This window comes from Odontesthes bonariensis, chromosome 23 (assembly GCF_027942865.1).
Source record: "Odontesthes bonariensis isolate fOdoBon6 chromosome 23, fOdoBon6.hap1, whole genome shotgun sequence".
Taxonomy (NCBI): Eukaryota; Metazoa; Chordata; class Actinopteri; order Atheriniformes; family Atherinopsidae; genus Odontesthes; species Odontesthes bonariensis.
The window spans coordinates 3,478,705-3,495,333 of NC_134528.1; the positions used below are offsets into that span (position 1 = coordinate 3,478,705).

The window sequence follows — 16,629 nt, forward strand, 5'->3', positions numbered from 1 at the left end:
ATTCTCTGAACAAAGATTCTGAAAATATTATGCATAGTTTTCGCTAGAAATGCTAACGAAATGCATACAAATGCAGATGCTTTCTTAAAATGTTGTTTTTCACAGAAAAAAGTTTGACAGTCGGTCATTTTCCTTTTTTAGCTGAGGAAAACTTGATAGTCACGTGACCTGGTTGCGAAGCAATGTAAATGAATGGGCCAAAATAAAACGTGCTATTGTCACATATTTTGGGGGCCAAATTGTGACAATACCACGTTTTCCCTTGTGGACCAACGTAGCTATTACACGTTTTTCTGTGGGACTGGGTTGGGAACAGAAGGAAAAGCAGGAGGTTAAGAACTTGTTTCTGTTTGGCTGTGAGACTTAAACAGTCGTGTTGGTCTTCATTCTTTTCTTCTCTCAGAATGGCTGAAGCCCAGAAGACGAGAGTTTGTGGGGAGGAAGAGGAGGACAGAGCAGAGTCTGCAGCATCCAGCGGTCTGTCTACCAACAGGGACCCATCCAAACCTCCAGAACTCAGTGATGGACCATCAGACACAAAGTAAGAGAGCTGCTGATGAAGGGGGTCAGCTTATTATCTGGATATATCACCATGGTAACGTATACAGGCAACCCAAACAGGGTATGAAGCAGGTTGAACATATTCGGGGTATAATTTGGTTATTTAGATTAACTACCAATCAGATCAGTCTGAGCAGCGTCTGGTGTGCAGTTGGTGAGAGGCTGAGGTACCTGACTTATCGCACTTACTCTAGCACTAGTTTTGCTCTTAGCTGTTTGGTATTGGAAGGAAATGCACTTATGAGTTCTTGTGACCTGAAGTTCTTTTGCCTTCCGATGTTGAACGCACTTATTGTAAGTCGCTTTGGTTAGCGTCTGCAAAATGACCGTAATGAATGAATGAATAGAATAACGGAGTTGATGACCTGCATCCAGTCACAGCGGGGTGGGGATGCAAACCCTGGTTCGGGTAGGGGAAGAAATAAAAGAGGTAAGAAAAGCAGGAATGGGATTCAAACCCTGGTTCGGGTATGGGGTAATGAAAATATAGAGGGTGCCAGTGGTGGAGGAAACAATAAGTGCGTAAGGAACTAGGACGGAGCAGGGTAGTGTTTCCTGAAGAGGTGGGTTTTCAGCCTGCAGCGAAAGATGGGCAGCGACTCAGCTGTCCTGATATCAGTCGGGAGATCGTTCCACCATCGGGGTGCCAGAACAGAGAAAAGCCGTGACCGTGTCGATCGTGTGCAGGGACCCCTGAGTGACGGGGCAGCCAGGCGCCTGGTGGCCGCAGAGCGAAGTGGTCGGGCGGGGGTGTAGGGCTGGACCACAGCCTGGAGGTATGAAGGAGCTGTTCCTTCCATTGCCCTGTAGGCCAGCACCAGAGTCTGAAACTGGATGCGAGCAGCTACAGGGAGCCAGTGTAGAGAGCGGAGAAGGGGAGTGGTGTGGGAGAACTTGGGGAGGTTGAACACCAGACGAGCAGCAGCTTTCTGAACCAGCTCCAGAGGTCTCATGGCAGAAGCCGGGGCGCCAGCAAGGAGGGAGTTGCAGTAGTCCAGGCGGGAGATGACAAGAGCCTGGATGAGCACCTGTGCTGCCTTGTCGGTGAGGAAGGGGCAAATCCTCCGGATGTTGTAGAGGAGGAATCGGCAGGAACGGGTCACTGATGCGATGTTTGGCGAGAACGACAGTGGGTCGTCCAGGGTCACACCCAGATTCTTCGCGGTCCGGGTTGATGTCACCACAGAGTCATCCATGGTGATGGCCAGGTCTCTGAATGGGCAGCCCTTCCCCGGGAGAAACACCAGCTCAGTCTTGTCCAGGTTGAGCTTAAGGTGGTGCATCGACATCCACCCCGAGATGTCTGCCAGGCACGCAGCAATGCGTGCTTCCACTTGGGTGTCAGAAGGGGGAAAAGACAGAATCAGCTGGGTGTCGTCTGCATAGCAGTGGTAGGAAAAGTAATGGGAGTGGATGACAGAACCAAGAGATGATGTGTAGAGGGTGAAAAGAAGAGGACCCAGGACCGAACCTTGGGGAACCCCAGTGGTGAGCCTACGTGGCTTCGACACAGACCCTCTCAGTGTGACCTGGTAGAAGCGATCTGTCAGGTAGGATGAGATCATGGAGACATGCTTCATGGTTCAGACTCCTGATCAGGTGGCAACAGTCAACAAAACACACAGAGGTGGAGGTCAGAGGCTGTAACACTCACTGCTGCAGACTGAATAAATGCTGTTTTAATCTCGTCTGAGTTTGGTGGCCCAGGCTAAAAGTGTGTTAAAATGTTTTTAAAAACGGATTCTTCTGAGCTACATACACAGCAACAATCTCCTGCAGGTACAGAACATGATGTTAAACAGGAAGTAACAAACATGTTTTTAGCCGTCATTTAAAAAGGAAATCCTTTCTCTCGTTTAAAATGTCTTGACCAAGATAGGCAGCAGCTCAGGGTTCTATGAAGCAGGATCAATATATCCAGTTTATCTGTCTAAAGCTGGGCATACACTGTGCGATTTTTTTTCAATCGCGGTATTCAGCTGCCGCTCATACTGTACGAGTGAATCGTTAAAACGTCACAGCTCACACTGTACGACCCGATGGTCTGATGCGATCTGGCTGCTCACAATACACGACACGTCGGACTCGGTCGCCGGTCGCCGGTCGCTGCCATGTCTTCTTCTTCTTCTGTTGACAATTTTCTCTTCCGTACCTATGTTCGTGCATGCGTAGTGTGACAGGATGAGGTAAATTGGCTCGTGCAACTGCTTCAACTGTGTGAGAGCCTCACGAGGGGCGACCAGGATTTCAGACAAGTTTGATTTTCATCCGATCGATCGGGAGGTGGTCGGGAGGGCTTAATCGTTTGTCGTTACCCCATGTATACTACACGATGCGAGACGCACGATTGAGCCAAAACTCGGCCCCATCTCCAAAATAGTCGCACGAGTGAAAATCTTGTCGACATCGGGCCAAAAATCGCACAGTGTATGCCCAGCTTAAGTGATCTGGTTAACTAACCCAAACCATGGATATCTGACCAATGTCACACCGCAGTGAGGTCAAGTGGGTTTTTGTCTCATCATTTCCTGTTTTATTTTGAAAGGTTAACTCTCCTCTCGTGCTCCGTCTGATTGTCGTGTGAATGATTCCACCTGTTCCCTATTATCCCTGTGTGCATAAGAGTCTGCGTCTCCCCCCGTCTTGTGCCAGTGTGTCGTATCTGTCCGATTGATGTGCATCACTCTCGCCTTTGTTCCAAGCCTGACCACAGCCACGTTTTCAATTATTGCCTTTTGGTATTATTCCTCTTCAAGAGAGGTTTTTTGTTTTTTTGATGTTTGATAAATTAGTCCTGTTAAAGTAACAGTGTAAGTTTTTATTTTTATAGCATTCTTGTTTTTCCTCCCAGTTGGAGTGATTTCTGTTTTGTAAATTTTCATAGTGTAGTTCCTCCGTTTTTTAGAAGAGGTGATTTGTTTTTTTCCTCCGTCGCAGGAGTGACTTTTAGTGAAAGATAAAGTTTGATAGACCCTTTTGTTTGTTCATCCGCATAATGGAGTAGTTTTGATTTCCTTGATAAATTTTCATAGATATACTTCTCTAATTTTGGAGAAGTGTACAACTATATATATATATATATATATATATATATATATATATATATATATATATATAATCATTATATAGCCTGTTTTGTTTCTCTCTCTGGAGAGTCTTGATAACATCTGCTCCCACAATAAAAGCTTTGGATATAACATCTCCTGCTCTTGCGTCCTCCATTCCCTGGGTGTGACAACCAAGTGGTACTACAATGCTAGTTATCCACTCCATAAGTCAAAATGTTTTCTGACTGTTTTACATGTGCTCCTTCAGGTAAAACAGGTGGAGTTGGCATCAGCTGACATCAGAATCTATGAATCTATCACACTGAAAAGCAGCAACTGCTGCAGACAAAGCAGGAAGGGAAGAAGACAAAAAGGAAAAAGAATACCAGCAGCTGATCATGTAAAGATATAAATAAATACTTTTTGGGTGTAGAATATTTCCTGGTTTGTGTTTGCAGAGGTCAGCACCACAGACAGAGAGCAGAGTCTCCAGGATCTGACTGTCTGTCTATGAATAGTGACCGGTCCAAAGGAGGAGATCCAGACTTCAGTGGTGAACCCGGACCCTCGGACAGAAAGTAAGAGACCTGAAACAGAGATTTCAGGATCTTTCATGATCGACTTGTTGCATGAATGAATAGATAAAGAAAAAATTAATTCAGGTAGCAGTATCTAGTCTAGTAGAGGAGTTTAAATGTACTAAAGTTAGGACAGAGCTCCTGTTAGCTGGGAGTAAAAATGTGGTAGTTAGTAAGGTGGTTCCAAACCCAACCAAGGGGAGGAAGTGGAAACCAAGAATGGCAGCTCAGGAGGCAGAAGCAACTCTTAGACATACAGAGATTGTGGGTAATGTGCAAATAGGGCGGGGAGGCTTGGGGCTTGGCCCAGGCAAACCGGTGTGGAGTAGAGCAGGTCCAAAGGAGAAGAGAAAGCTAGTTGTTGAGCAGATTCGTAGACAGGAGGAAATGTTAAGGGGTGCAAAGGCAGTGGCTCAGGCTAAGCACGGACGGTGGTTGAATTGGGAAGGTGTAGAGAAGAAAAAGCTTAGTTGGAAAGAACTGTGGAGTATGGAGGAAAGGAGTATTAGATTTTTGATAGGGGCAACATATGATGTATTGCCAACTCCCCAGAACCTAAAACTCTGGGTAAATGGAGACCCGTTATGTTCGTTATGTTCAGGTACTGCAACTCTAAAGCATATTTTGTCAGGTTGTAAGGTTAGTCTGTCACAAGGCCGGTATACATGGCGACATGACCAAGTATTAAGAAGCTTAGCTGCAGGTATTGAAGATAAACGAAGGCAGGTAAACTTAGGAGGGTCCAAGGTGAAGAGAGTTGCAATTCAGTTTGTTCAAGAGGGGGAGAAAGTTAATAAGACGATAAGGAGGCACGGCAGCTTGGAGGATGCTTGTGATTGGGAGATGCAGGTAGATTTAGGAAATAAGCTTGTTGTTTCCCAGGAGATAGCCTCTACAAACCTAAGGCCTGATATAGTTTTGTGGTCTAGGAGTAGAATGAGAGTCTATTTCATAGAGCTGACTGTTCCTTGGGAGGAATTGGTAGCAGAAGCATATGAAAGGGGAAAGCTTAGGTATGTGGAGTTGGGGGCAGAAGCAGAGCAGCGAGGATGGAAAGTTAGAATCTGTCCAGTGGAAGTAGGATGTAGAGGATTTGTTGCAAAGTCTGCTGTCTCATTGTTGAGGGAGCTGGGTGTAAGTGGACAGAGTGTGAGGAAAATAGTGCAGGAAATGTCAGATAAAGCAGTAAAATCCAGCCAGTGGATTTGGATTAGAAGAAGCAATAGCAGCTGGGGGCCCAGCAGGGGGGGCACTTAGGGTAAACAGACTTTTGAAAAAGCAAAGAAGAAGTTCAAGCTATTTAAGTGGAGGGTTTGGCACATGTGATCCTTTTGAAACCAGGCGGCCATTTTTGGGTGAGTTGGCTTGGAGTGAGTTGTATGGCTTTGTTTTTGCTGGCATTTTTTAGTGATTGTAGAACTGTTCAGGTGAGTTTGTCTGCTGAATCTGCTAGTGTGTCTTGTCCTTCCTCCACCTCTGGCACCCTCTATATTTGCATTACCCCCTACCCGAACCAGGGTTTGAATCCCATTCCTGCTTTTCTTACCTCTTTTATTTCTTCCCCTACCCGAACCAGGGTTTGTATCCCCACCCCGCTGTGATTGGTGTGCAGTTGGTGAGAGGCTGAGGTAGATTATGGTGGTTGTGGTGTGAGGGGCAGTGTTGGCTGGCATCAGGGGGGTGACTCTGGGACGCCAGTGGTCATTGTCTAGCCTCCTGGAGGTGTCGTGGGCCCAACTAGACGAAACACTGATGAAAGGAGGTTCCCACCTGATGACCGCAATGATATGTTGGTCAGCACTGCTCACTGATCTATATAATAGGGAGTGTAGGGAATTATTCACTGAGTCTGGTCCTTTATTTATTTTATTTTTTATTTTCTTTAGCACAAGTTTCTTGTGTTTATATTGAATCCAGGGATAATATCATAAATATATGAATAAAGGATTAAATCAATGAAACAAATAGAAAATTAAATGTCAGGGTGAAGAAACAGGTTTTAACACAAAGTTAAATGAAGACAGAAATATCAATTTATTTTACAGTCGGTACATTAATAACAGAGTAAAAAGATCTGTACCTTTTATTTTTTTTTATATATATATTATTTTGAAATGAGGCAGCTTCAGTTCTCCATATTAGAGATTATCAGGAGCAGAAACAGTGAAACAGCTGAGTGTATTACAGGAGTGGTAAATGTTGCCTGAAGGGAAATGATGTCACTGCAGCATCAATCATTAGCCAGGATCAGCTGTTCTTATAGATAACATAATAAAACATAAATAATCTGACAAACATGTAGAAAGCTGAAGTGGAGCAGAGAGGAAGGTGTGGTAGAAACCTTCAGAGGTCTCCATCAGTGGGTTGGGCTGTTGCTTCTGTAGCTTAGCAACAACGTAACTGATGATGTCACACACAGCGTCAGCAGCTAACTCAGGTGAACTCTCTCAGTAGACAACATGGACAGAAACTCACAGCCAGCTGTTCAACATCTGGGGTGCAGAGACGCTGCTTCTCAGTGACATGTCCAGGATTACAGCATCTGTTGTTAACCAGCTCTGTGATCCTCCTGCTTTCCTGTTACCGCTCTGTCTGCAGTCTCTGTCTGATATCAGTCACAACATGTTTATTTTAGCAGAGAACACCCTGACCTCAGCCTCAGCAGACAGTATGTGGTGTGGATATGATATGGATTAACTCTCACAGATGAAGAATATCTCCTGATATCTTTATTAGTTCCTGGTCACTGCAGAGAAACTCAGAGGGTCAGAACCCTCCAGAGGTTCCTGGTCTCTGTGGAAGGTTCTTGCAGAGGAAACGTGGCCTCTGATGTCAGTCAGATAGAAAAGCTGTAATGTGATCTAAGAGGCCTGTTCCACAGAGGAAAGCTTCTGATTCTCTGCAGCAGTTTGTGTGTTCACAGCTTCTTAAATGGTTTTAATGAGAGAATTTCTCAGAGATTGATGTGATGTGAATAACAACATGTTTGTGTTTGCAGAGGTCAGCACCACAGACAGAGAGCAGAGTCTCCAGGATCTGACTGTCTGTCTATGAAGAGTGACCGGTCCATGGATTCTCCACTAAAGTTTAGAAATGAACCTGGACCCTCAGACAGAAAGTAAGAGAAGAGTCAATAACTGACTTATGATTCATCTTAAATAAGCTCCCAGTGAGATTATATTATCCGTCAATGAAGGTTTATTTAGTGTCTCTCTTTCTGTAGTTCATGATGGGAAATGAATAAGAAAACTCATTCCACATTTAATCATGATGCAACAAGGGAACATCTGCATCCAGAGGCTGTGATGCAGATGTTCAAAGATACTAAGTTCTAAACAAGCTTCTACAGGGTAAACAGACGTTCACATTTTGTTCATACGAGTCATGAGACATTCCCTTCTGCCCCTCTGGGGGCAGACAGTGGTGTGGATTGTGCCGAGGCTGTGGAATATCCTCTGATGCCACCAAGGCTGTGGGACATTCCCCTCTGAGAGCACTGAGAGCAGGCAGGGGCGACCTCCGAGTGCAGCTGTTATTCTCATGCAGAGGTGCAAGAGTGGCAGCATGAGCAGTTACACGGAGGCAGAAATGATTATGTGAGCATAAAGGATAAAAAGTTATTCTATCAGTTCTTCTTTGGTCCTCCTTCATGGAGTTCTGCTTGGTTCAACATGCAGCGTCCGTTACAGCCTGAAACCACCTGTCCTGATTGGTCCAGGTGAGTCTGCAGCTGTTTCATGACTGAACTTGTTGATAAGTTTACAAACTTCTAAAACAGAGATTTCTTTGAAGATTTCCATATTTTAGGATTTTTCAAACTCGGCATTTAAGTCCAAACATGCAAAATGTCCTGATAAAGAGGTTAACCTGCTGCTGTCTCATGCTGCCATGACAACAGATGGGAGAACAGCACTCAGTGTGATGTCAAACCAAGATGGCTGCGCACAACCTGCAGGGTTCCCACGGGTCATGGAATTTCTGGAATATCATGGAATTTCATAAAAGTTTTTCCAGTCATGGAAAGTCATAGCCTGGGAATTCCCATGCTGCTTTGCGCGCGATTTCATTCACACTGCAAAGGCAGCCTGGAAACCACCGCCCTTATTTTTGCCTGAGTTAGGGAACCAATCACAGAACGGGGGGGGGGCAGCAAGACGATGACGACATCTATGCGCGACACCGAAGCTTGTAGAGTGTTAATCCAACATGGCAGCGGACACAACGTTACCGTTCGATGCAGCCTTAGAAAGTGTTTTAAGGAGCTTAGAACGCAAGTTTACTTTTATTTGACTTTTTTTTCTTCTTCTTCCTCGTCGAATTTCTGTCGCTCTACATACGTCATCTGGTATAAGTGATACAATTGGCTATGAATCGCGCGCAAAGCAGCATGGGAAGAACCAGACGCCATTTGATAGACATTCGTAGCGCCCAATAAACGGCTCTAGGCATTCGTAAACCACGCCTCAAATACGAGAAAATGCACACCTAGTTCCCAGACCACTATCTCATCGAGATGTGGACGCGTCAGCCAGGCTAGGAAAGTCATGGAATTTGACCATTTTGCATGCACAGTCATGGAATATCATGGAATTTTCTTAACAGTTGAGTAGAAGCAAAACTTGAGTGTATTTTGTTGCTTACTTTTTTGTTTGGTGTATAACATTGTTTCTCACCGGTTATAACTACAACGCTTCACCAGAGATGGTTTGGTTTCGTGCTGTAATGTGCAACATTCTAGAATGCAATATCTTGGAGCCCACTGAAGTCTGGCAGTGGTGGTTCGGCGTCAGTTGGCAAACATGACTGGCAAATGCAGGTTCCAAGAAAGTTGGCTCGAAAATGACGATTTCAGAGGCTGGCTATCGCGAATTGATGACCACAGAGCTAAATGTAGCGTTTGTAAAACAGTCATATTTCTGTCAAGTATGAGAGAACACGCGTTGCGGGGCCATACGACTAGCAAAAAACATGCTTCACGGTTGCGGGCGGTGAGATCATCGAGCTTGTCACAGCCTAGCATAACAGCGATGCTAGTTCAACCATCCACAAGAAGCGAGCCTGAGCCTGAAGCTGCTCCCATCCCCTGTTCCAGCGATATTGGCACCATACGAAGCAGCGGAGAACACCTGAGTCTGATACCAGCAAAAACTGCATGGAGTGTCATGGAGGCTCTGGATCTTGGATCTTGGGGGGGGCACACACAAAAAAAAACAATGTACAATGACCCAAACTATATATCACACTCGTGAGAATGTGAAAAAGAACAAAAGAGTAGAATAAAATTAAAATGAAAAAGGAGACAGAAAAAGAAAAAAGCACCTGGTTACTATATTTTCATTCATATGAATAGATTACCCCAAAACAGCGTGACATTGTCATTTGGAATAATGTTGTAAGCCCATGTTACAGTAAAAACAAAACCTATGAAGGAAAATAATAATAATAATAAAAAGTCTGTAAATCTCAAAGTCAGCAGTCGTGTGAAACAGCTAGTTATGACTGTTATATTTCCGTTCATATCGTCTGGTAGTGTAGCATAAATGAAACTGTTGTGGTCATCAGCACAGAAAAACAGGTTTCCAAATAATATGGGGTCCAAGTGACATAGAAAACAGTCCAGTCCTCTACTAGTGGTGAATATGCATACACTAGAACACATTTTTAGTTATTTCAAACCAATTATAAGCTTGCACAAACTAGGTTTTTTGTTTTTTGATAATTTTTGATAAATTAGTCCTGTTAAAGTAACAGTGTAAGTTTATTTTTATAGCATTCTTGTTTTTCCTCCCAGTTGGAGTGATTTCTGTTTTATAAATTTTCATAGTGTAGTTCCTCCGTTTTTTAGGAGGTGATTTGTTTTTTTCCTCCGTAGCAGGAGTGACTTTTAGTTAAAGATAAAGTTTGATAGACCCTTTTGTTTGTTCATCCGCATAATGGAGTGATTTTGATTTCCTTGATAAATTTTCATAGATATACTTCTCTAATTTTGGAGAAGTGTATAACTATATATATATATATATATATATATATATATATATATATATATGTATATATATATATATAAATAATAATTATATAGCCTGTTTTGTTTCTCTCTCTGGAGAGTCTTAATAACATCTGCTCCTACAATAAAAGCTTTGGATAACACATCTCCTGCTCCTGCGTCCTCCATTCCCTGGGTGTGACAACCAAGTGGTACTACAATGCTAGTTATCCACTCCACAAGTCAAAATGTTTTCTGACTGTTTTACATGTGCTCCTTCAGGTAAAACAGGTGGAGTTGGCATCAGCTGACCGATCAGAATCTATGAATCTATCACACTGAAAAGCAGCAGCTGCTGCAGACAAAGCAGGAAGGGAAGAAGACAAAAAGGAAAAAGAATACCAGCAGCTGATCATGTAAAGATATAAATAAATACTTTTACGGTGCAGAATATTTCCTGGTTTGTGTTTGCAGAGGTCAGCACCACAGACAGAGAGCAGAGTCTCCAGGATCTGACTGTCTGTCTATGAAGAGTGACCGGTCCAAAGGAAGAGTTCCAGACTTCAGTGGTGAACCCGGACCCTCGGACAGAAAGTAAGAAGCCTGAAACAGAGATTTCAGGATCTTTCATGATCGACTTGTTGCATAAATGAATAGATAAAGAACAAATTAATTCAGGGATAATATCATAAATATATGAATAAAGGATTAAATCAATGAAACAAATAGAAAATTAAATGTCAGGGTAAATAAACGGGTTTTAACACAAAGTTAAATGAAGGCAGAAATATCAATTTATTTCACAGTCGGTACATTAATAACAGAGTAAAAAGATCTGTACCTTTATTTAGTAGTATTTATTGGTATGTTCATGTTCTATGTTATTTATATATATATGTATATGTATATGTATATATATATATATATATATATATATAAATAATAATTATATAGCCTGTTTTGTTTCTCTGGAGAGTCTTAATAACATCTGCTCCTACAATAAAAGCTTTGGATAACACATCTCCTGCTCCTGCGTCCTCCATTCCCTGGGTGTGACAACCAAGTGGTACTACAATGCTAGTTATCCACTCCATAAGTCAAAATGTTTTCTGACTGTTTTACATGTGCTCCTTCAGGTAAAACAGGTGGAGTTGGCATCAGCTGACCGATCAGAATCTATGAATCTATCACACTGAAAAGCAGCAGCTGCTGCAGACAAAGCAGGAAGGGAAGAAGACAAAAAGGAAAAAGAATACCAGCAGCTGATCATGTAAAGATATAAATAAATACTTTTACGGTGCAGAATATTTCCTGGTTTGTGTTTGCAGAGGTCAGCACCACAGACAGAGAGCAGAGTCTCCAGGATCTGACTGTCTGTCTATGAAGAGTGACCGGTCCAAAGGAAGAGTTCCAGACTTCAGTGGTGAACCCGGACCCTCGGACAGAAAGTAAGAAGCCTGAAACAGAGATTTCAGGATCTTTCATGATCGACTTGTTGCATAAATGAATAGATAAAGAACAAATTAATTCAGGGATAATATCATAAATATATGAATAAAGGATTAAATCAGTGAAACAAATAGAAAATTAAATGTCAGGGTATGAAGGCAGAAATATCAATTTATTTCACAGTCGGTACATTAATAACAGAGTAAAAAGATCTGTACCTTTTATTTAGTAGAATTTATTGGTATATTCATGTTCTATGTTATATATATATATATTTATGTTATTTTGAAATGAGGCAGCTTCAGTTTTCCATATTAGAGATTATCAGGAGCAGAAACAGTGAAACAGCTGAGTGTATTACAGGAGTGGTAAATGTTGCCTGAAGGGAAATGATGTCACTGCAGCATCAATCATTAGCCAAGATCAGCTGTTCTTATAGATAACATAATAAAACATAAATAACCTGACAAACATGTAGAAAGCTGAAGTGGAGCAGAGAGGAAGGTGTGGTAGAAACCTTCAGAGGTCTCCATCAGTGGGTTGGGCTGTTGCTTCTGTAGCTTAGCAACAACTTAGCTGATGATGTCACACACAGCGTCAGCAGCTAACTCAGGTGAACTCTCTCAGTAGACAACATGGACAGAAACTCACAGCCAGCTGTTCAACATCTGGGGTGCAGAGACGCTGCTTCTCAGTGACATGTCCAGGATTACAGCATCTGTTGTTAACCAGCTCTGTGATCCTCCTCCTTTCCTGTTAGCGCTCTGTCTGCAGTCTCTGTCTGATATGAGTCACAACATGTTTATTTTAGCAGAGAACACCCTGACCTCAGCCTCAGCAGACAGTATGTGGTGTGGATATGATATGGATTAACTCTCACAGATGAAGAATATCTCCTGATATCTTTATTAGTTCCTGGTCACTGCAGAGAAACTCAGAGGGTCAGAACCCTCCAGAGGTTCCTGGTCTCTGTGGAAGGTTCCTGCAGAGGAAACGTGGCCTCTGATGTCAGTCAGATAGAAAAGCTGTAATGTGATCTAAGAGGCCTGTTCCACAGAGGAAAGCTTCTGATTCTCTGCAGCAGTTTGTGTGTTCACAGCTTCTTAAATGGTTTTAATGAGAGAATTTCTCAGAGATTGATGTGATGTGAATAACAACATGTTTGTGTTTGCAGAGGTCAGCACCACAGACAGAGAGCAGAGTCTCCAGGATCTGACTGTCTGTCTATGAAGAGTGACCGGTCCATGGATTCTCCACTAAAGTTTAGAAATGAACCTGGACCCTCAGACAGAAAGTAAGAGAAGAGTCAATAACTGACTTATGATTCATCTTAAATAAGCTCCCAGTGAGATTAAATTATCTGTCAATGAAGGTTTATTTAGTGTCTCTCTTTCTGTAGTTCATGATGGGAAATGAATAAGAAAACTCATTCCACATTTAATCATGATGCAACAAGGGAACATCTGCATCCAGAGGCTGTGATGCAGATGTTCAAAGATACTAAGTTCTAAACAAGCTTCTACAGGGTAAACAGACGTTCACATTTTGTTCATACGAGTCATGAGACATTCCCTTCTGCCCCTCTGGGGGCAGACAGCGGTGTCGATTGTGCCGAGGCTGTGGAATATCCTCTGATGCCACCAAGGCTGTGGGACATTCCCCTCTGAGAGCACTGAGAGCAGGCAGGGGCGACCTCCGAGTGCAGCTGTTATTCTCATGCAGAGGTGCAAGAGTGGCAGCATGAGCAGTTACACGGAGGCAGAAATGATTATGTGAGCATAAAGGATAAAAAGTGATTCTATCAGTTCTTCTTTGGTCCTCCTTCATGGAGTTCTGCTTGGTTCAACATGCAGCGTCCGTTACAGCCTGAAACCACCTGTCCTGATTGGTCCAGGTGAGTCTGCAGCTGTTTCATGACTGAACTTGTTGATAAGTTTACAAACTTCTGAAACAGAGATTTCTTTGAAGATTTCCATATTTTAGGATTTTTCAAACTCGGCATTTAAGTCCAAACATGCAAAATGTCCTGATAAAGAGGTTAACCTGCTGCTGTCTCATGCTGCCATGACAACAGATGGGAGAACAGCACTCAGTGTGATGTCAAACCAAGATGGCTGCGCACAACCTGCAGGGTTCCCACGGGTCATGGAATTTCTGGAATATCATGGAATTTCATAAAAGTTTTTCCAGTCATGGAAAGTCATAGCCTGGGAATTCCCATGCTGCTTTGCGCGCGATTTCATTCACACTGCAAAGGCAGCCTGGAAACCACCGCCCTTATTTTTGCCTGAGTTAGGGAACCAATCACAGAACGGGGGGGGGGGCAGCAAGACGATGACGACGTCTATGCGCGACACCGAAGCTTGTAGAGTGTTAATCCAACATGGCAGCGGACACAACGTTACCGTTCGATGCAGCCTTAGAAAGTGTTTTAAGTAGCTTAGAACGCAAGTTTACTTTTATTTGACTTTTTTTTCTTCTTCTTCCTCGTCGAATTTCTGTCGCTCTACATACGTCATCTGGTATAAGTGATACAATTGGCTATGAATCGCGCGCAAAGCAGCATGGGAAGAACCAGACGCCATTTGATAGACATTCGTAGCGCCCAATAAACGGCTCTAGGCATTCGTAAACCACGCCTCAAATACGAGAAAATGCACACCTAGTTCCCAGACCACTATCTCATCGAGATGTGGACGCGTCAGCCAGGCTAGGAAAGTCATGGAATTTGACCATTTTGCATGCACAGTCATGGAATATCATGGAATTTTCTTAACAGTTGAGTAGAAGCAAAACTTGAGTGTATTTTGTTGCTTACTTTTTTGTTTGGTGTATAACATTGTTTCTCACCGGTTATAACTACAACGCTTCACCAGAGATGGTTTGGTTTCGTGCTGTAATGTGCAACATTCTAGAATGCAATATCTTGGAGCCCACTGAAGTCTGGCAGTGGTGGTTCGGCGTCAGTTGGCAAACATGACTGGCAAATGCAGGTTCCAAGAAAGTTGGCTCGAAAATGACGATTTCAGAGGCTGGCTATCGCGAATTGATGACCACAGAGCTAAATGTAGCGTTTGTAAAACAGTCATATTTCTGTCAAGTATGAGAGAACACGCGTTGCGGGGCCATACGACTAGCAAAAAACATGCTTCACGGTTGCGGGCGGTGAGATCATCGAGCTTGTCACAGCCTAGCATAACAGCGATGCTAGTTCAACCATCCACAAGAAGCGAGCCTGAGCCTGAAGCTGCTCCCATCCCCTGTTCCAGCGATATTGGCACCATACGAAGCAGCGGAGAACACCTGAGTCTGATACCAGCAAAAACTGCATGGAGTGTCATGGAGGCTCTGGATCTTGGATCTTGGGGGGGGCACACACAAAAAAAAACAATGTACAATGACCCAAACTATATATCACACTCGTGAGAATGTGAAAAAGAACAAAAGAGTAGAATAAAATTAAAATGAAAAAGGAGACAGAAAAAGAAAAAAGCACCTGGTTACTATATTTTCATTCATATGAATAGATTACCCCAAAACAGCGTGACATTGTCATTTGGAATAATGTTGTAAGCCCATGTTACAGTAAAAACAAAACCTATGAAGGAAAATAATAATAATAATAAAAAGTCTGTAAATCTCAAAGTCAGCAGTCGTGTGAAACAGCTAGTTATGACTGTTATATTTCCGTTCATATCGTCTGGTAGTGTAGCATAAATGAAACTGTTGTGGTCATCAGCACAGAAAAACAGGTTTCCAAATAATATGGGGTCCAAGTGACATAGAAAACAGTCCAGTCCTCTACTAGTGGTGAATATGCATACACTAGAACACATTTTTAGTTATTTCAAACCAATTATAAGCTTGCACAAACTAGGTTTTTTGTTTTTTGATAATGTTTGATAAATTAGTCCTGTTAAAGTAACAGTGTAAGTTTATTTTTATAGCATTCTTGTTTTTCCTCCCAGTTGGAGTGATTTCTGTTTTATAAATTTTCATAGTGTAGTTCCTCCGTTTTTTAGGAGGTGATTTGTTTTTTTCCTCCGTAGCAGGAGTGACTTTTAGTTAAAGATAAAGTTTGATAGACCCTTTTGTTTGTTCATCCGCATAATGGAGTGATTTTGATTTCCTTGATAAATTTTCATAGATATACTTCTCTAATTTTGGAGAAGTGTATAACTATATATATATATATATATATATATATATAAATAATAATTATATAGCCTGTTTTGTTTCTCTCTCTGGAGAGTCTTGATAACATCTGCTCCTACAATAAAAGCTTTGGATAACACATCTCCTGCTCCTGCGTCCTCCATTCCCTGGGTGTGACAACCAAGTGGTACTACAATGCTAGTTATCCACTCCACAAGTCAAAATGTTTTCTGACTGTTTTACATGTGCTCCTTCAGGTAAAACAGGTGGAGTTGGCATCAGCTGACCGATCAGAATCTATGAATCTATCACACTGAAAAGCAGCAGCTGCTGCAGACAAAGCAGGAAGGGAAGAAGACAAAAAGGAAAAAGAATACCAGCAGCTGATCATGTAAAGATATAAATAAATACTTTTAGGGTGCAGAATATTTCCTGGTTTGTGTTTGCAGAGGTCAGCACCGCAGACAGAGAGCAGAGTCTCCAGGATCTGACTGTCTGTCTATGAAGAGTGACCGGTCCAAAGGAAGAGTTCCAGACTGTAGCTACTGCTGGTCTCAATAACCCGGTCCACGCTTCAAACTGATGTCACGACTGGTTTTCTTTATTTCCTTTGGTTCGTCATGAACACCGTGAAAACTGACAAGCAATAAACAAACACATACCACGCATTAACATTAACCAAAAAGACATACAAAAAAGAATCTGTAAAGAAAATACAATATAATATAAATTCAAGCCATTACCGTGTACGCCTTGTACCAGCGGTAGGTTTCTCTCGAGCGTTTGCAACGCAGTGCACACCAAACATTTCTGAAATTCCTCTACCTGACCCCAATGCTTCCGGGTCATATAATGT

General features: G+C 42.6%; 2 protein-coding genes across 7 annotated transcripts in view; one reads left to right on the plus strand and one right to left on the minus strand.

Moving 5' to 3' along the window:
- Window positions 1-16,629, minus strand: part of LOC142373457 (NACHT, LRR and PYD domains-containing protein 14-like) — a 337,305-nt gene that overhangs the window by 116,630 nt on the left and 204,046 nt on the right. The window lies entirely within an intron of this gene.
- The window catches only part of LOC142373460 (NACHT, LRR and PYD domains-containing protein 12-like), a 65,918-nt gene that overhangs the window by 7,073 nt on the left and 42,216 nt on the right, over window positions 1-16,629 (plus strand). For both annotated transcript variants that reach the window (XM_075456726.1, XM_075456727.1), the window contains exons 2-7: window positions 404-541; window positions 4,067-4,186; window positions 7,185-7,304; window positions 10,644-10,763; window positions 11,498-11,617; window positions 12,793-12,912. In XM_075456726.1, the coding sequence (XP_075312841.1) occupies window positions 405-541; window positions 4,067-4,186; window positions 7,185-7,304; window positions 10,644-10,763; window positions 11,498-11,617; window positions 12,793-12,912 (737 nt within the window). In that variant the 5' untranslated portion in view covers window position 404. The remainder of the gene's footprint in view (window positions 1-403; window positions 542-4,066; window positions 4,187-7,184; window positions 7,305-10,643; window positions 10,764-11,497; window positions 11,618-12,792; window positions 12,913-16,629) is intronic.